At 27.4% G+C, this 21596-nt stretch overlaps 1 protein-coding gene across 4 annotated transcripts in view; it reads right to left on the bottom strand.

Annotated features, from left to right (window-relative positions):
- Positions 1-15444, bottom strand: part of LOC129964118 (uncharacterized) — a 58373-nt gene extending 42929 nt beyond the window's left edge. For 2 of the 4 annotated variants that reach the window (XM_056078829.1, XM_056078809.1), the window contains exons 1-4: positions 13935-14223; positions 13092-13145; positions 11967-12042; positions 785-868 (exon numbers count right to left, since the gene is read on the bottom strand). In XM_056078829.1, coding sequence (XP_055934804.1) covers positions 785-868; positions 11967-12042; positions 13092-13135 — 204 coding nt within the window. In that variant the 5' untranslated portion in view covers positions 13136-13145; positions 13935-14223. Of the gene's footprint in view, positions 1-784; positions 869-11931; positions 12043-13091; positions 13150-13934; positions 14224-15293 lie in introns of those variants that run through there. The other 2 variants (XM_056078815.1, XM_056078823.1) reach the window with 2 other exon arrangements.
- Positions 15445-21596: the final 6152 nt, after the last annotated feature.

The following is a 21596-nucleotide window of genomic DNA, read 5'->3' on the forward strand; positions in this document are numbered from 1 at the left end:
AACTGAAAAATAAGGACTTTAAATGATGTAAATAATTAAATTTAATATTATTTAAGTAAATAATTGTATTTCTGAAAAGTTATGAAATTTATGTTTATTATTAATTTTGCTTTAATATTATTTTAATTAATTTGAATTATATTTGATAAAATATTCATGGTAGAATAGTATTTCAAATATAAAAAAAAACATTTCATTCTTCTGTAATCAAAACTGACCAAATTATGAAATTTTAAATTTCAATACTTCAGAATTTCAACAGTTATTTTGAGATTAAAATAAAAATAAATAAATAAATAAAAACTGGAGAATTTTTTTTTTTGAGACAATCATTGAAACGGTATAAAATAGCAATATTTGAAGCTTCTCAAAATCAATCATTTATAATTACAAAAGAATGGATCTTCTGTTTTTCTTAAACTTTTAGTGTGCCAAGAATATTTTACTACATAAGATGAATAGGATAGGAAAACTATAAAAATTTAGAATATAATTTTTTTCAAAAATATGTTCATTGATTCTACATAAAATATATTCGTTTATGTCATTTTGAGAAAGATAATCATACATGTGTACCTATACTTAAAGGCTTAGAAATTAGCTATGAGTCATGACTACAGATGCCACCTTGTTCAAAAAATTCAATAAACACTTTAAATTAATATCCTGTAAGCTAACTGCAATAAAATTAAGATTACAAACTAATTACAATAATTTTTGAGAAATTAAAAAATAAATGTTATTGTCAAAGATAATGAAGTAAGTGAATGTTTCCATAACTTACAGTTTGTAATATTCCAACTTTTAAGTCTGAGAATTTATAATACTGATTCACATAGATTTTTTCCCATGTAGTAATGACTTTATCCTATAAAAAAATAAAAATAGTTCCATTATTTCAAAAAAATTAAATATAGAATTTTTTTTTAACTAACATGAAATACAAGAATTCAATATTTCATCACTGATAGTATAATTTTTCATTTTAAATCTGCATTGAAAAAAGTTATTGCATCTAGTCATGCATATAAATGCTTAGGGAAAGAAACTGTATGCGTGATAAGAAGTCAAAATTAAAAAGCATTAAAAACCTAAATTTGTATAAATAAAAGTTAAATTCAAAAATAGGAGATATTCAATAGATTTTCTTAAAAATTTGCTCAAAAAATTTATAAAGATGGTGATAATGAAGAATTTATGATTTTAAACCAATCATTTAATTTTCTATTAATAAAATATGTAATATTAATATAATACATTAATATTCTATTAATAATATTTTCATCATAAGCAATAATTAGTTTAGTTTAGTTATATTAACGTCCCGTTTGAAGCAACACTAGGGCTATTTTGGGACGGATCATAAGCAATAAGCAATGTCTGTTATATATACTAGTCTATCTTTTTTAATAAAAAATTTTTTAAAAAATCTATGTAAGCATGTATTGGGATTTATAGTTTAGATAATTTGTCCTAGAGCTATTAAATTTGGTACAAATAAACTTTGGAAACTTTGAGTGAGCACTTCACAAATTTTTCAAAAAAAACTTTTCTTAGAATTTTTATTGATTAGAATTTAAGCAAGACTTGATGTAGACTTTTTACTGATAATTTCTGATATTGATAATTTCTAATTTAGTCATAATGCTTTTTTTTTTTTTTTGAAATTTTGACAATTTTTTTAAAAAAACATTTAACAAAATTTATAACAATTTTTATTGCTGCAAATGAATTCAACCTATTTTCATAATGTTATCAAATATTAAATCGAGTAAGTTAATATTTGATTTTTAGTTTTTATTATTGAAAGTTAAAGAAGCAAAATTCTGTGTATTACCTGCACAATTTACAGAAGGAATCACAAACGAACTTCCTACTTCCCTCCCTGCGATATTGCTTGGGATAATCAAAATGATGAAGTCACCAGAAAATTTAAAATGAATGCATTAAAGCCCCCCATTATAGAGCTGTTTAAATTTCCATCGCTCACACAGAAGTACAAGCCATCATGGGAGTGAGGATCACTTGCCTTTACACTTTATTGCATTAAACCAAGAAAGTGAGAGGCAGCTTTCAACCTCAATCTTTAGAAAGTCATATCAGTAGAATCCCTCGATTAGTCTGTTTACATAAGAATCGGAAAAAGAAGTTGCAAAAATGCACCATGGAAGACAACTTGAAGCAATTTTTTCCTCTTTTGAATTTTATATGGATTTTAATCATTTAAAGGATAAGCATAATATTGGCATTTTTAGTCAATAACTTCTAAAAATATTAGAGCACAAAAATTATTTTCAAACTAATTTTAAAAAATTTTGTTTTTAGTAATATAATTTGAGTTGTCATGAAATGTTTCTGTAAATTATTATTTTTTTCTTTGATTAGTTCTTTAACAACATTTCCTATTTTCTGTAAAGAAATTTAAGGTATTTTTATTGTTTCATCAGATATTTAATCATTTCATTTTATCACATTATTGAATAGATTAAGGAAAAAAGATCTGGGGGCACGGAAGTGCCCCCGCCAAGTCGAGCAAAAACAAGCGGCACGGCCGTACCATCCTTTTCTCGAAGCAGTTCAGGCCATTTTTGACCCTCTATAACTTCGTTGTAGATAAAACTAGAAGCCTGAATTTTCAGTAACCAAGCAAGCATTATATAAACACGGTATATTTCAAATTTCATTAAATTTGAACCAGTAGTTTAAGAATTATAACTAGTCAAAGTTTGTGAATTTTGTCACTGACTGACTGACTGATCGATCATCAAAACTCTAAGGCACTTCTAGCAGACAAAGAAGCTTCAAATTTAGAATACAATTAGTTTTTAGTGTCTAAATCAATGAAAAACTAAAATATGCGAGTAATAAGGGACGGATCGATAAATTTCTCGAAGTTTCGAGCATTATCCATTTTGTCGGAAAATTCGCCGCCAAATTGCCAAATGGTCGCCAAGTTTGTCACCAAGCTCTGGGATCACTGGCTCGGCATCCAATACAGATTACTGTAAAACGGTGTTTCTTATGATGACACTATTCGCTGCTGGGAAGCAAAATTACAGGTTTGTAAAAATATCTAATTTGAAATAATTCTTGAAGCTGTGGAAGCTGCAAACGCAATGGGTGACTTTCAGAGAATCAATGTCGTAGAAGAAGAGCAAACTGATCTTCAAAGTATGATCTCAAAACTTAATGCCGATCAAAAAAGAATCTTCGATATGATCACAAATAAAATGGACACAACTGATAATAACGCTGACGTTTTACGCTGTTTTGTGAGTGGAACTGGTGGCACTGGAAAGAGCTTTTTAATAAAAAAAAACTTTGAAAGTTTGGGTTAAGATGTATTTAAACAAAAAAGTGGCAGTTAATGCTCCAACAGGAATAGTTGCATTCAATGTGAATGTATTGACTATACATAGACTATTGCAGCTGCCTGTAGAACACAAACAAAAACCGAAGTACAAGCCACTTTCTGATGAAGTGCTCCAAGTTCTGAGATCAGATTTGAAAGAAGTAGTGTTGTTTATCATAGACGAAGTGTTGATTATATCCAATGTTACTTTAACATACATTTATTTACGCTTATCTGAAATATTCGACACAAGTGACGATCAGAATGGGCGGTTTGGAAAAAAACCTCTTGTAGTTTTCGGAGATCTTTTTCAGCTTCCGCCGGTAAGAGAAAAGTCACCTTGTGAAAAACTATCAACTGCTGAAACTAACAAGTTGTTAGGTTCCCTCAGTATACCGAATCTGTGGATTGAACTGTTCATATACGATGAACTTACAATTAACATGCGACAGCTCAATGATTCTGACTTTGTTGAAATGCTAAATAGAATAAGATTAGGTGCGACTACACAAAAAGACCGCGACTTATTCTCGACTAGATTAATAACTCTCAAATCCAATTCAAATGAAAACAGATTGATTGAAATAATTGAACACCTCTCGAAACTTCCTGATGATACCGGTTGCTTACTACCTACAGAAAACATGTGTCAACAATTAAATACTGTAATGCTTAAATCTCTTCCACATCCCAAAATAAAACTTACAGCTGTAGATAGCATAGATTGCCCCAGATACCTAACAAAAAGAGCTCGTGAAGGCATAAAAAAATATGAAGACGATGCTTCTATGACTAGAGGCCTGGAAGAGAACATAATTATAAAAATAGGAGCAAAAGTCATGCTAAGGCGAAATATTGACGTGAGTCTTGGTTTAGTTAATGGTTCTATCGGTATAGTGCAAAGAGTAAAGGTTGATCCTTGAAAATACAAAAATAATTAAGAAAATATACATTACATTTAATAAAGAACATGTTTACGAGCTTAGTCCGGTCAAAACTAAATTTGAAATTATTAACAGAGCTTATGTTCAATGCGAACAGTTTCCCATATGTATAGCCTATTCTATAACTATACACAAAAGTCAGGGCCTAAGTCTAAATAATGCACTGATGGATATCGGTTCTGCAGTATTCACATCCGGTCAAGCTTATGTGGCACTTTCGAGAGTTACATGTCTGGACGGCTTACATCTAATTAATGTCGACTTCGGAAGTATTAAAGCGCAGGAATCCTCAATTTGTGAATACAACAGACTAAGAAGCATTTACCGTCCAGACTTGTCAAAAATTGTAACATCAAAGTTTACGAGAAAAACCCATAGAAACAGGAAGTGGGCTTTGAGAAAAACTGAAGCTGAAGCCCAAGATGTAGTACGGGAAAAGAAAAAGAGGAAGACTACATACAAAAATAAGAAAAGGACTATCTACAAAAAGAAATGAGATGCCATCAAAAACATAACTTGTAAAAAAACCAAGTCTCGCAAAGTCAGTTCTTCTATGGTAAAAAGCTGTGAGATCCATGTAATACCAAGTCGATCAATTTATTCTGTTCCTACTTAAGGGTCCTTCTATCTTAAGTTATTACGTAATTAGCTAACTTAACAACACCTTATAGTGACCATATCAATATTAAAAATCTTTTATGGTTTTAATAAATAGATTGACTTGGCAATCGCAATAAACAATCTAATTTAATATAATATGTTAATGTAATCTAATTTAATGTAAAGATGCATTGTGTTTTCATTCGATGGCCAAGTCAATCTATTTATTTAAACCATAAAAGATTTTTAATATTGATATGGTCACTATAAGGTGTTGTTAAGTTAGCTAATTACGTAATAACTTAAGATAGAAGGACCCTTAAGTAGGAACTGAATAAATTGATCGACTTGGTATTACATGGATCTCACAGCTTTTTACCATAGAAGAACTGACTTGCGAGACTTGGTTTTTTTACAAGTTATGTTTTTGATGGCATATTATTTACTGTCTGAGGAATAGGAAAGTAAAAGAAAGAACTGCAAAAGATATGTGCAATTATAGATAGATCAATCAGACATATTTTTAATGACAGTTGATTCCATTACAAAGCCACATTTACAAAATAAACAGAACAAGTCTATAGATTGCTGTTATAGTAACATGGCTTTAAAGTCTATCAGTAATCCAGTTTTAACCCAATCTATTGTGGAATTCAGGAACATCACATTAAGAATGGCAGATTTAAATAAAATTAAATGCAATCAATATTTCCAAACAAACCAGTTAGTCACCAAAGGCAGCCAACTGGTACTTACATTAAAATTACTGATCTTCTCCAGATTTTCTTTTGACATAAAAACAATGTTAAACATTCTGTTCATTTCTTTTCAGCATTTCTGGCAAATATTGCAGAGAAAGTGCCAAAGCTGAGAAGTGCCTGGGAGACTGAATAGGCATGTATTATCTTATATCAAAAGCAAGAATGCTCTCTTCTCCTGACTTTTGAGTAAACTGGCACAAATGGCCTGTTTTGTGGCAAAATTATGAAAATATATTTCAGTGTCTTTCTTTCAATAAATTAAATTTAAAATTTGATACAATTTACAATTTTTATCATAACACTAAATATCAAATTCCATTTGTCTAAGTCGTTGAATTTTTGATGCACTACATTCACATTCCCACAAAAATTGAACCGGAGAGACAGTCAACTCATGTACAGATTTCATGTGTAATTCAAAAAACGTTAACCGTTCTAATGCTACAATTCCATACTAATTTCCTTCCATACAGAAAACTTTTAAACATTTTTACTTAACCTTGCATATTTCATGTTTATAAGAACAAAATTTTGTAACCAATTTTTCAATCATTTTCTCATTTGAAATTTTATAGTTCTCAATGCACATAGGCAATAGAATTTAATAATTTTAGAACTCTTAACTATCAATTAATAGATTCATTTAGCTAAAAATTGATTTCAGAGGTGGCACAATCTAGAAATCAAATTGAAAAATATTAATGTTTAGATTTTATAATAATTGTAATGATGAATTACAAAATATAATAAATATAATATATATAACAAAATATATATAATATAATATAATAAAAATCAAATTTTACAAATAGGAAAGATTATTTTGAATCAAAAATCAAACTATATAATAAAAAGATAATATCATCATAAAAAATAAATGGTCTTCATTGAAAACTAAAATATATTATAAAACTATCTGCTCTTGATGACCAGTTTTTGATAGGTTTATAGGGAATACTAATTGTGTTTATCTTCAATTGAATCTTTTATGCTTTTAGGCATCAAACTGTGGTAGGCATTAATGTTATTATATTTAATTTTAATAATCCTAACTGTTATTTTCATTGTACAGATGAACTATTCAACAGAGTCAAAGTCCCATAACATCATATTATTTTTAAAAGCATAATGTCCAGTTTTAAACTTTTCTAATAATATGACTTCACTTTCTTATACCTCTTGTAAACTACACAAATATAAAATTGAATCCTTCTTCTTTAGTTTTCAACAATAGAAGAAAATTAGCAATAACATATTAAGTGAAACAAAGAAACTAGTTTGAAATTCAGTTCAGCAATGAAATGTATTGTAAAAAACTAAGCAGTACATGCATATATTTATTTACTAGTCATCTCTACTGACCAAATGATTCACTTGCATTCGTTTTTAAACAATTTATTGCAAAACTCAACAAAAATATATTAAAATATGACTTAATGAACACTAGAATATTAAAATTACACAGTTAAATCACACTCTCATTTAATAGAAGGTAAATCTGAACACTAATCAGGTTTCTATTCCTGCTTAATCCAAGACCATCTATCCTATGGCCCAGCTCATACTAATACCTAGTCCTATCTGAAAAAGATTTTTTCCTTCACCAACCCAAGGGACTGATGAAGCAATTGACCATACATTCTGTTCATTCACATAAACTTTTCTAATAGACACTAGTTCATGACATCATAGTGCTATTAAAAATGCAAATGCCATTTCATCTAACTTTTACAATATTGCAACTTACCTTTTTTTACATAAAAAAAATTATTTCTCAAGATTTTGATGAATTTCATACTTTAGACCTCATTGAATTCAAAAAATACATCATTGGCATTATGTCTGTGACAAAGAAAATTCAAAAAGATTTAGATTAGATTTATGAAATTGATTTGCACAAGATCTTTACTCCAAATTGAGCAAAATTCAAATTGAGGTTAAAAATTTAACTGCAAAATGAAGAGAGATATATGGGTAAAATTTGATACACAGATTTAGCCTCTAAAATATAGATAACAATCAAATTTGGAACAAAATCTATCTGACTTTCTGTCGATCTATATTTTTACAAGCATGTAAATGCGATAATTCAAAACGATTTAAATACATGAAACTTGGTATGTGATTTTATGACTACAATAGTAGTTATGTGTCCAGTTTCGTTTTAATCAGGTGAAAACAATACATCTAATATATAGAAATTCGATCTTCGGGTATCTATTTCTAACGCCAAGGATTAATTGCCAAAGATCACATGATAGAATTAATAAAAATATGAAATTCATACCAAGGTTAATTATTTCTTAACTATTGCTCATTAATGCCATGCAAAGCATTCATAGTCTTTCTGAACCTCCATAATTTTATGTAGAGGAAAATGGGATAGCATTTGTATTAGAGATTATGCAACAAAATTTTTGAGAAATAATTCATACTAATTATATGTTTTGTAAACAACACAAATGTTCTTATCCTTTAGCTTAATAAAACAATGAAAGCAGTTTGTTTTCTGAGGGTAAAATATAATCTATTATATGAGATCAAGCAAAAATATATTTTTGAAATATTGTCAAAATTCAAAAAAAATTCGCATGAACATTAAATTGGTATTCATTACAAGACAATTTTTTAAGTTCTGAAATGGTGCAAAATTCATTTCTGAGCAATAATATTTTCAGAAGTTATTCCCGTAAAATAAATTCCATTTAGTTTTCAATAGATTAAAATTTCAAAAAAAAAAAAGTGCCAATTTTGGTAACTGTAAATCAAACAATCTGGCCTGTAGAACTCCAACAAACACATACACATTTATTTTTATTATTAATAGAAATAGAAAGTCCAATTTACTAAAAGCAATTTCCTTGGAGTTATATTACAAAAATTAAAGATTCAAGTAATCAGTTAAATGGACAAAAGTGGGTTTACAAAATTATTTTCACAAAACCTTGTCATTATGACAAAATCATCCTTCATGCCAACAAACGCCTATATTAATAACACAAAAGAACAATAATAAAACAGTTGCCAATTACATATCAGTTCAAAAAATTTATTAATAATAGATAACTGACAGATTGTCATCATAATTTTTAATTTAAGCTCAAAATTTTTTTTAAAAAAATAAAAAAAATATAAATAAATAACTTTCATGCTTTAATAATTTTTATTTCCTCCTATATACAATTTTAAAACAATTTACACATAAAAAGTAGCTGACTATCCCCCCCCTTAATTTTTAAAATACTTAAACTCAAATTTTAACATAAAAATTGTAAAAATATTATCTTGTATTGAAAAATTAAATTGAATCAGCTAATAAATGCAGCTTTCATTTTGCCTTCATTTTTATAAAAAATAAATAAATAAATAAATATTTATATGAATAGAAATAATAAGCATAGATTCAAGAAAAGGATAAAAAAACATTATTACAGCAAATCTCATAATTTTTAAAAATTTCTCATAGAAAATTTCAGATTCTACATCTCATTACTAGAATTAGTTTTTCTCTATTATTTTTCTTTTAATGTTGTTGCACTTCACCAAGAGTGAAAAATCCTTTCATTAGCTTTTTGTGACAGTTCTTTAATTTCTCTTTCAATGTCAGAAATTTCTTTAATTATATATATATATATATATATAATTCCAAAGAGCAAAGTACATATTAAGTAATTTTATTACTATTTAAATTAATAATTAAATATCTTATAAAAATAATAAAAAAACAAATTATTAAGTTCTTGTTCATTTCTTTTTTTACAAAATTCACAGCATTATCTCAGAATGACCAAGAATCCTTTTCAGTTTACCATTTCCTGTTGCTTTTAAAAACTTAGCATACAGCGTACCCAATAGAGTATAATATATATGGGTTGCTCAATAAATTCAAGGGAAAGTCCATAGTATTATTTCCTATAGGAGACAATTTACAACTGTTATATGTGATATCTACCATTTTGTATATTCTAAGACTTTTGCATCTGGTTTCTTTATGGGAACTGAATAAATATCAGTAACATATACTGACAATGAATTTATTTCTGCGATTCTAAAAATAACAGGACAGTTGTAAGATTTTTTTTATGGATATGAAAGATTTTTTGAAACTTTCAGAGAGAACAACATTTAAATATTATATAAATAATCCAAAATACTATAGCAAAATATCTGCTTGTAAGTTAATAATGGGAAAATCTTTATATTATCACAGTATCAAAGGCTACCAAAGAAAATGAGAAAAAATTAAGAAGTAATGACACAAATCACAAAAGAGTTTTGGTAAATATTCTTGATCTCTCTCTTTCTATATACATATATATAATTTTTAAGAAAGTATAAAGATTATGTGATAATACTCTTTGATATTATAAAGAAGTAACAAGCAGTAACACAAGTCACAGAAGAGTTTCTGTAAATATTATATAAACATATATAATCTTTAAGAATATGTAAAACTTGTATGATAATATTCTTTGATGTTGTGGTTGAAATACATTAAAATCTTGCTAATTTTTTAATTAAATTTCTAATTAAAATTTTGGAAAATCTATTCTTAGAGAAATTCTAACATCCAGAAAGTAATTTGTCACTTAATTTCACATTCCTAATTTTAGTGATTTAAGTTGTTTGTTGCTTTGTCAGTTAGGCAAACATTACATATTGAGGAAGAGATTTCACTGAGCAACAAAAAAAATCATATAAAAGTTATAAAAACAGAAAGAAAAAAAAACTCTAAAAATTATATAATCTGAATAATAAATATTTCTTAAAACTTCTTTTAAATTTTTAATATTTCACTTAGCAGAATTTTTTAAAAATAAAAACTAACATTTGAAAAGATTGGTTCAACAAGTGATAATTCTCAAAGGAACGGGAACATTTAAAAAAGTACACTGCAAAAGAAATTGCCATTATTGAAAACTTATGACTTCAAATTAAAATTTCATCACACATATTCAAGAGATTGCTCAAAATAACATATTAACAAGAATAATGACTCAATGTGTAAGGTGCTAAAGACAGTTCATGGTAAAAAGAATAAAAATGGCTTGATATTATACATTCTTTCATGTGTGCCTATAAAACAACTTCTCCCTTGTATGTTGCATCTATTTCTTTTGTGCACTATACTTTATTCTTATTTTTCTTTTATTGGAGCTAATCTGCATACTCTTTAAGAACCCATGAAGGGTTAAACAGAGTTACCAGGCACAACTAAAATAAATTCTTCACTATTTAGAACACTAAAGTAAAAAAAAAAAAAAAAAAAAAGTCAAACATTTTTCAAGCTGCATTAAGTTTTGCACATTTCATATTTCACTCTTTTGGAATAACCATTCCAATTTTTCAATACATGTTGGTGCCTATTGTTGAAGAAAGAAGGAACGAAAAAAAGGTTATTAAGCATTATCTTAATATGTGTTAAAAGTCCTGGATTCTATCACCGAACTCTTCTCTTTCAATTGGTTTTTCTTTTTTTAACATATCCAGTAAACAAAGATTTATGACTGTTTCCAATTTATCATATTCAATGTCTGTGGAAACAAACAAAAAAAAATCTTTGCATTTATTGAGAAAATTAATCAATTTTAAAGACTTTTTTTTTTTTTCTTTTCAAAATTAAGCACTTTTAGGTTGTTTAAAAATGTTTTTCAAATTTAAGCATTTTTCAAGGCACTATATACTCTGGAAATTTCATCTGGTGACTTAGAATATAAATGCAAACTTAAAGACAGTTGTTAATAGGTATAGTGGTTTCTTTTAAGCACTGCATAATTGCATTTGATTCTGAAAAAAGAATGGTATTTTTAAGCCTTTTATAAGTTCCAGTGAATGTAACAAGATATAAAACCTAACAGCTAAATAATAATATTTTATATAGAAATTTTTATAAGTGCATTAAAAATATTTTTAAAAAAACTGTAGATTGCAGAAAATAATAGAATAATAATGTGAAGCTGCAATGAATATCACAAGAAATAAAAAAAATTTCAAACAGTGTTTACCAATCATCTTTGGTGATCAGGTGTTTTTTTTTTTTTTTTTTTTTTTGTTGTTGTTGTTGTTGGCTTCACTTATTACATATCTATGGGCTATTCCAGTATTTATAAGTAGACTTAGAAGAAAATATAATTAGTAAATGAATGCTTGCAGTTTACAAATTATTTATAAATTTTCAACTTTATTAATAGAGATCAGGGCAAATTTCAAATATTGTTAAAGAATAAATAAATTAGCAACTTATATTTACAAATTAAAAAAAAAAATAGCAAACCTGAAGTTTAACATTGATACAAAATAAAAACATACACAGACTAAAATGTAGAAATGTATGTCCATATCAGCATTGTATAGCAAAAGCAGCAATCCAATACATAGTTCCATGCTAAAATATAAACAAATAATAAGATTATATAATTCAATTAATATTTCAGAATATTTTGAGGGAAGAAAAATATTTAAAAACATGGATATTTGAAAATTTTACTTAATTTTCTCAAGGAATATCAAGCCATTATTCAAATAAAATGCTTTATTTAATCTTTCATATCTTTATTTTAAATAAAAAATAATAATAATAAGATTTTTTTTTTCAAATATTCCAATAGAAGTATAAAGAACTAGAAAGGAATTACCCACAATTTTTGCTAAATTGAGTTAGGTAACGTACTTTGCAAACACTGAAAGTGAACTATATCAGAACTGCCATCTAATATAAAATAATAAAATAGAATCTATGCTGATTTTGAAAAAAGGTATATTTCTTATTTCGAAATATAGGCACCTAATTCAATTTAACAAAAATCATGTGTTAGCCCACATTAGTTCTTAATGCCACAGTTTCCCCCTGGATTAGGGATTTTTAAACAAACATCTTTTAACAGTGAAAAGAAAGTATTTCCATATTATTCCTCTTTATTTTTTTTTTCCAAATTAAAAAAAAAAAAAATATGTAGTTTTCAAATTCATAAAAAGCAGAGTAGCCATAACTGTACAGCATCTCATTGACCAAAAAGTATGTGTATGGGTTGTTTTTGATTCCATCCTTTCTTTTATTAAGAAAGAAGAAGAAACAACTTTCTCAAAACATGCGGTTGTTACTTCAGATATCCTCATGCATAGTATGGGAAAGAAAGAATCAGAGAAACAAATGGAGGAAAATTATAACAGGTTGTAACTCTTTTAAAGGTGGTATAGGGTCATGTTTATCTTCTTTGTTGCTCACTGTTTTGTTCATTTAATAATATAGCTTTGATAGAAAAATTGAGAGTAATGTGTAAAGAATAAATTTTTTAAAAATAAAAATACTTTTTTGCAGAAAAAAACTCAGTTTATACATAATATAAATAAAATGAGTAAAAAAAAAATGAAATTTTTTTACTTGCCTCAAAAATTTTATTACATTTCTATCTGAAATAATATCAAAATATTTACCTTATTTTCTCACTTGCAGCAACAACCAGACCATTGACTTCCATAAGAATTTTCCTACCTAATATAGATTAATACAAAATTCAAACAATTTAATAATTTTTCAAACTATATTTAATTTTTTACAGCTTTAGTGCTCTAATTATCCAAAGCCCTATTATATCAATAAGAAATGTTAGCAGTTTTAATATATATATGATGTTTGTAATAAAACCAGACATAATTTCTTTATGTGGTTTCCTTTTCAAATAAATATCACAGTTTTCAACATTTTAAGTTTTCTTTTTTTTTTAATTTCCCGAATTAGAAAATTATGATCTTTCTCTGCTTAAAAACTTTCCAATCATCCAAATCAGCCTGATTGCTGTCTAATTTACTAATTCAAGTTCTAATGAAATAAATTATTTTATTGTATATTGATTATTCTTTATATTTTATTTTATATCATAAAGAATCAATATCTATAAAATTAAAAAAGTAATGAGAGCTTGTTTTGCAGATTTATTATGTTTTACTTCTCCTAAATGAAAATCAATAGCTATCATAACATGAGATTTGATTAAAATACAAAAAAAAAAAAAATTATAACTGTGCATAAAATATAATAAACAATACAAATTCTAAAGATAGGAAAATTTATAATTATTCTAATTGAGATGTAAATTCTTATGAGATGCATGCCTTAAGTTGCTATAAAAAAGATTATGCAAACTGATTTTTTAAAATTTTTACTGTAACAAATAAGTAAAAAATAATACAGCATATTTCAAAGCAGTATGTTTAAAAGTAATAAGGAATATATAACAAACAAATGGTAAAATATAGAAAATAAATGGGAATATAAACCTACATCAATCAAAAAATGCAATTTTGTACATTATCAAAAGGAGGTTACACAAGCATTTTATCACATATTTCATCATTTATCAAGTTGACTTCTTATGGAAACATATCCTTTAATGATGGAAATACTTGATAGTATTAATGATTATTTTTCGTTTCAAACAAAAATGTTTATTCATATGTAGAGTTTAGTTTTCATTCATATAAAATTTGCCGATAATAAACTTATTAATTTTGCCGCTTCCTAAAAAGAATTTAAATTTATTCAAGGTTGCATGTTGATATTTGTTGCAGCTTTACCTCTATTGCCTGTATTTTAATTATTTCATCTATTTTTTTCGTTTATTTTTTAATTTGATATTCAGACTTCTGGTGCACTACTTCAATTTCTGATATAAAGCTCCATGGAGAGACATCTCTATATTTTCCTTAAAAAAATAATAATAAATAAATAAAATTTGAAACGTTACCCTTACTAAGTCGTAACCGTAGAAACACTTGTTTATCAACAGTGCGGCCAAAATTTATTCTGTGTTGAATTAATTTTGTTTCCTTCAACTTTTTTTTTTTTTAAATCTTCCGGGCATTAGTTAAGTTTATCTACTCTAATTTCTTGTGCACGATTTACTTATAACTTTAATGCTTTCTTTTCATGCAATTTAGAGTAAAAGTATGAATAAATGGTGAAAATAAATTGATAAAAGAAAATATTAATAACTTTGAACAGAATAGTATAATTTTACTAATTGACAGAATCTTTAGTAATTTCATTAATTATAATAGTTTCACTAATATAACTATTAATCATCTAAAAAATATTCGGTGGTATAGGCATTATTTCCAGTTAAACTAAGAATTTCTGAATTTGAAGAGTTCATTTTTTTTAAAAATCATTTCATAATTCTGCATTGAAAAATAATGAAATCTTTAGAATCTCTTTTCATGCCTTTTGCATCAACAGATCCTGGAAAGATTCTTAACAGAAAATAATGCAGTATACAATTTATCTAAAAGAAATTATAAGCAGTACTAAAAATGCACTGAACAATTGATAAATTTATATATATATATATATATATATATTCTTTTCTTTCGCTCTACCTCTGTTGTATAAAGTCATCACCCAGCATTTAAAATATTTTTTTTTTCCAAATCAGAAATAATAATAATAATAAATTAATCAGATAAAGATTTTTTTTTTTTTTTTTTTTTTTTTTTTTTTGCAAATCGAAGATTATATTTTACGTAGGAGAAAAGGTTAGGAAGTAGAATTTTCAAAAGATTCTTCTAAGAAACAAAAATCTAATAAATATTTTCTCCACAAACTTATACTTTTAAATTAAAAAAAAAATGACGTTTAACTCAATTTTTTTCCAGATCTAAAGTAGGCGGAAATACATATCACTAATTTGGTGGTCTCATGCTGATTTTGTCACTAGAAGCTGGCTTTCTACTATTTTCCAGCCAAATAATGATCCATTTGGAAAGACGAGAAACTCGCTCTCTTAGTGAAGGAGAGGTGGAATGGGGGAAATAGTGTGAAAACGGGCTCCTTGAACACACCCTGATAAGAGAGTGTCGATAAGATGTTTCAAACTCAATTTTGAATCCGCAATTCATTTTCTAACCTTGGATTCTTAAAAAGAAAAAAAAATTTGATTTAAAAAAAACATAAACAGTGCATACCTATTATTTTAATGAATTCCTATTAATAGATGAGGTGAAATAAATCCAGTCAAAAGAAGGACTTTCTTTTAAAACTAGTTAATTTTTATTTATTACTTAAGATAAATTTTTATTTAAGTGTACATTTTTTAATGCAAAAGTTGCTTATAAGATTAAAAGTTGTACGAATGTTAACTCAGTATTTTACTATTTAGGTAATTATTTATTAATGATTCCCTCCGATTATATATGTAAACTTTCAAATATAACTCATACTATTTTAGATGCCTTACGTCGCTCAGTTCATTGTGCTATGCATTTCCTTAATTTTTTACCCATGAATTTATGCATTCTATTATATGACTGGTATGGGGTTATTATTTCATTCTGAAGTTAAAACCTTAAATGTAAAAAAACAAAATTTTATTAAAACCATATTTCATACTGGAAACTACTCAACACGTAAAAAGAAGTCAAATCCTCCTGTTTCGTTCAGAAGCAATGGAGGAAAGGCCAGGATGAAATATTAATAGCAACAATGAAAACGATTTGAATTTCATTTCATCAATGAAATTTATTGCTACAAAACACGTTTAATTAATTTTTAAAAAATATCTGTAGAATAGAAAAAAATCACAAGATTAAAACGACAAAGGTTTGAGTTTCAATGTTATCTTTTAATGTTAGTGTAAAAATTATCAGTGAGCCAAAATATTTGGGATTGTGGAACTTGCGCTCAGTCGCATATGTAGTCCATTAAATAGTGTCATTTGCACTCGCATTGTAGGTTTACTGGGATTTAATTACTTTTGGCAGGAAAACTTGGCTTGCATCTAGAGGGGCAAAAGAGAATGCACTTTTCTCGTATTGATAAGAGAATGATTGCTGGTTGAGAATTCTTTTTCTTGAAATATTCACCTTTTTTTCTCACAGTAAAACTGATAATTTCTCTTTAAGAATACTAGGTTCATTTTTGAAAGTTTATTTTAGATTAGGTGCTCGGATTGCTTGCTTTTTTTTTTTTTTTCTTCTTCTTCTTCGTTATTTTGATCTGATTTTAAATATGAATAAAAGCATTGAAAGTTGTTTTTTTTTAATCATCAAAAGAAAAGCCATCAGCTGTGTATAATGGATATCGATTTCGGCAATATCGCTGTAGCTTTGAAAATGTGGTAACATGGCGCTGCATTAACGAAAAGTCCGAAAGAGCTGCTGAAAACAAAAGACAACCGCATTCTGCCTGAAATGCCTCATTTTTATAAGCCGGATGAAGCTCAAATCGACGTCAATAAACAGTTATTAAAAATTAAAAGGAAAGTTCGAGATTAGCAAGAAATGTCCAATTATCTTCAATATTCGAAATTTTTAACAAAGAAAATAAAAAATTATGACATTTATAACTTTTCCTTTCGAACAACTTGATTTGTTTATATATTATGCCATGCACAGCTATAATTTATTCTAAATATTCAAAAAAATCCATTTAATTATTAGCCTGTTGTAATATAACCAAAAAGAATTTAAATTATCTTTGAAAAATTGGAATTAAAAATTATAGATATATCAAAAAGAAATTGAAGTAAAAAAAAAATGTGAATAACTGGATTACTTCGATCATGGGATTCTGCCAGTTATCTACCAGTTTTATTGAATGCTACATTATTTTGTTACAAAAAAAAAAAAAAAAAAAAAAAAAAACTGACGAAATTTGGTCATATACAAATTTTAAAAAAATACTGACAGTCAGAGCTTTAATTATGTCGAAAGTCAATTTGATATTTAAATAAGTAGCATTAAGAGGCAAAATAATTTTTTTTTATTTCAAAGGCTTCAAATTCAGGTTTTAGTGATACAATTATAAAAATTAACAAAAAAAAAATCTAAAGTAATTGGTCAGTAAATAAATTGATTAGCGCGTTCCACACAATTATCATTCTATAGATTTTGTTTTCTTCGCAATTACATTTGTTGCGTTAAGAAGAAAATTAGCTTGTTGTTGCTTACTTTAAAAAGAGTATTATTAAAATAGCAGAAATAAGGAAAGTCTGTCACATTTGAATCATATAAAAAGTTTTTAATGAAAACTGACAAAAAACTAATTTCAATAAAGCAAAAGCACTAAGTTTTTTGTAATTTGCCTTTAAAAATGGAATAAACTTTCTGAGAAATACATTTAAATTAGAATGAAGCATAGCCTATTAAAATTGTTTCATCGGTTCAATTAAAGAAAATGGTTCCCCAGATTGCATCGCTCCTTTCTTTAAGCTCAATAATACAAAATAGGTTTTCATTTTCAAGTTCATATCAGCATATAAAATTTGAACACAAGTTTGATATTTTATGAACAGTAGTATTTCTTTCTTTTATAATTTGTTTGTTCCTCAAGATATAAAAGCACACTTCCTTAGTTTTTATATTATTTGGTTTTCTTAGTTTTCTATTTTTTTTCTATTAATTATCTTTTTGCTTTAATTTTTTCCGATTCCAATTAATGGTACTGAGACTTTCTGTTTTCTGCTTTCTGAGAGCTACGATAGACCTCTTGATCTGAACATCAAATTCAGGAAATAACTTTAATTCCAATTTAAGTCTCTTTTGGAGGACCCCCCCCCCCAAAAAAAAAGAATCACCTAAATTTATCTTTAAAGTATTTGAATAAAATTATACTGTAATAAGTACTAAACTGTGGTCAGTAAAATTTACTCTCAAAGTATATAACATATTTTAAATTATGTCTCCCCTTTGCTAAAACATATAACATATTTATTAACTTTTAATAATTAAAAAAAATGGCCTAGTATTGCATTAATTGAAGTGCTTAAAAATTTGTTCGAAATTAACACCTTCGGCATCCATACAGAATTGTATTATCTTATACTTGGGAATATGTTATCGAATTCATGTGACATAAGGACTGGCTTTTTGAGTTAATCAGCAAAGATTTATCGAATATCTACTGATAAAGTTAATTCATTCCTTAGTTCAGATATAATGTCAATAAAAATTAACTGAATCTATCGGTACCATACAGTATACTTTTGTAGAAAATGGTACCAACTAAAGAACTTTTAAAAGCAGCAGCATGTAACATATGAACAGAAAATTGCGATTGATAAAGAATTTCTTGCAAGAAGAATTGTTTTCACTTTTCCAAACTTGGCAATTTTGAAAATTAATGTTCCTATCTAGATCTAAGAAACATTCGGCTTTCCAAACACCATTTTCCAGAAAAAAAAGTTTTGATTTTGCTTAAGGAAGGGTCTATTTGTTTGACTTTATACTCTGTATGAATGCCACTAATTAAAGTTGAAATATTCTCTACACAGTCAATTTTGGAATGTTGAGCTCTGGACTGACTGTTTCTAATCTAGCAAAAGAGTAACCTAAAAAATAGAGCAAAATGTCAATTTCTTTCATCACATATGACACTTTGTTCTCACCCTTTCTTTCCGGTTGAAGTAAGGATCCTAAAATTTTTAATCACTAAATCACACAGCCTATTAAAATGTTGGGAACTGAAAGCGACATTTTAATTTTCCTAGAACTAGGGAAACATTACGATTACATACAAAACAAATTATCATAATAACCAAAATTTTCTTGTTGTCTTATATATATATATATATGTGTGTGTGTGTGTGTGTGTGTGGTAAATTAACTCCATGAGAGGGCGCTCTGCGTTCTTCCGGTGATAGCCAGCAGTCGGAGGGCAGAGTTCAGAGTTCACTAGACGAGGGGAGAGAACGGACGTCCGCCGAGAAGGGTGCGACCGGAAACCGAGAAGCCGTGATACTCTGAGAAAGGGCCGAAACTGGAATTCTTGCGTTGAAGGATTCCTTTGCAAATGCCAGTGCACCACGCGTAGGTGGGAAAGATCCTTTGAACGACATCAACTGTCCATCTTCATGTAATATAAATTCCTTCTCCATCATTGAATTTCCATTTGTAAAAACCATCCGAATCATCATTTGTTAATCAAGAATAAAAAGATTAAGCTAATTCAAGTGGACTGATGCATTAAAACCCATCACACCCACACCCACACACACACACACACACACACACACACACATATATATATATATATATATATATATATATATATATATATATATATATATATATATATATATATCTTATAGAAACTGTACAAGCTCGATTTAAAAATATTTTTTTTTCTTGCTGAGTATTCCAGTAAGTCTGAAATGTTCAATTCCCTTCTTTATAAAGACGATGGTGGAACTGCAGATCAATGAAAGTGAACAACGTTATGCGAGATTATGAAATTCTTTTTGAAGCCATAATGATTGGATGATGAAGCTGAAATAAATGCTTTTTTCTACATTTGGACCAGTCCTTCGAAATTTAAAACTAAGCATTTCTCTGCGAATTTTCAAGATAGAGATGTGAATTTTTGTACGTATAGAGGGAAATAAGAGAAAAATGACACTACTTCTCACTCAAAATTATGATAGACGTGTAAAAATTTAATTTTTGCAATTTTCGTACAATTGCCTATTTTATTTAACGAAATTTTGTCATTGAAAGTATGTTTAGATGCAGTATTTAAAAAAACAGAAACTTGTTCCTAAGTGCAACCACGTAATATTTTTTAGGAAGAAAAAAAATTATTTCAGAAACCATGCTTACATAGCTTATCTTACGGCCTACTTGTGAGGTTTGGTCGCCATTGGCGACGTCTGCGGAAGCGATTGGCGAAATTCGCCGCCATCGGTGAGGGTTATTGTTTGTTTGTTTTTATATGTGTGATATGATGAGAAGAGATATTGTGGGGGAGGGAGAAGGAGGGTTATGCTTTTGCTTTGATTTTGAATAGATAATTTTTAAGAAAGTTTGAGTATTGAGTTTTATCTGAGGTATGTGTTTTCTTGAAGAACATGCTCGTGTCATTACACTAATATTTAAATATTTACTATTGTTATTTCGTTTGATTGCGATAAAGGTCCAATCTATATGAATCTATACTTTTGGCGAAAAATTTAATGGGAAAGAAAAGAAAAAAAAACGTATAAAATATGAAGTAATATATTTTATTCCCCGTTTTCTTTCGTGCATAGATTTAGGACAAATTGAAAATTAGTATTAAATCATTGGCAGCGTTTTTAAGAAAATAGGCAAAAATTTGCTACTACATTACCTGCGAATAAAACTTTAGCTCATGATACTGTATCTGAGAAGTAAGCGTTTTAATATAGTACGTATAGATGTTGCCTTTACAAGTCGATTGCTAGTACAATGGATTATGTATATTTGCTAGAAAATGATGTAATATATTTCAGATTTGAAGGAATTTCAGCAATTATCAACATTTTTCCTATCTTATTTATTTTAGCCAAAACGCTTATTATTTTGCAGGAGAAAAAAAGTAACTTATTTGAACAACTTCAACGTAAAAAACACATTAGCTCATTTCAAGTATCAGCTTGTGGAATATATATACATACATGCATATAAGCATACATGCATAAGAACTAAACATTATTGATATCCGTTTAAATTTGAATTTAAATCACTTTCTGTGTGTGTGTGTGTGTGTGTGTGTGTGTGTGTGTGTGTGTGTGTGTGTGTGTGTGTGTGTGTTTCATTTTGTTAAATAAAGTTAAATCATAAGAGATATAAAGATTAAATTCCCATAAAACTTCACTTTATCAGATTAAATTCGAATTATGCACATCAAAATTATAATTTTCATAAATGTCTTCTGTGTGAGGAAATTATAAACGTGTTTCTTTTTAATAGGTTTTCAAAGAAAATTTCCCACATTTTATTTATTACTAGCCGCCTTTGGCGACCAGCCGGTTCGCCAATTTTAATGCTCGTTAAAATTTCAATAATTCAATATTTTATGTAATTCCTACTTTAATAGCTTCTTCATCAAATATTTTAAAGCTTCAAATTTTGATAGTCATGTAATTCACTCATAATAATATAAAGTCCTTCAGCCATAACATAATATGTATCTCTCTAATTTTCTGTTAG

This window comes from Argiope bruennichi, chromosome 1 (assembly GCF_947563725.1).
Source record: "Argiope bruennichi chromosome 1, qqArgBrue1.1, whole genome shotgun sequence".
Lineage (NCBI taxonomy): Eukaryota > Metazoa > Arthropoda > Arachnida > Araneae > Araneidae > Argiope > Argiope bruennichi.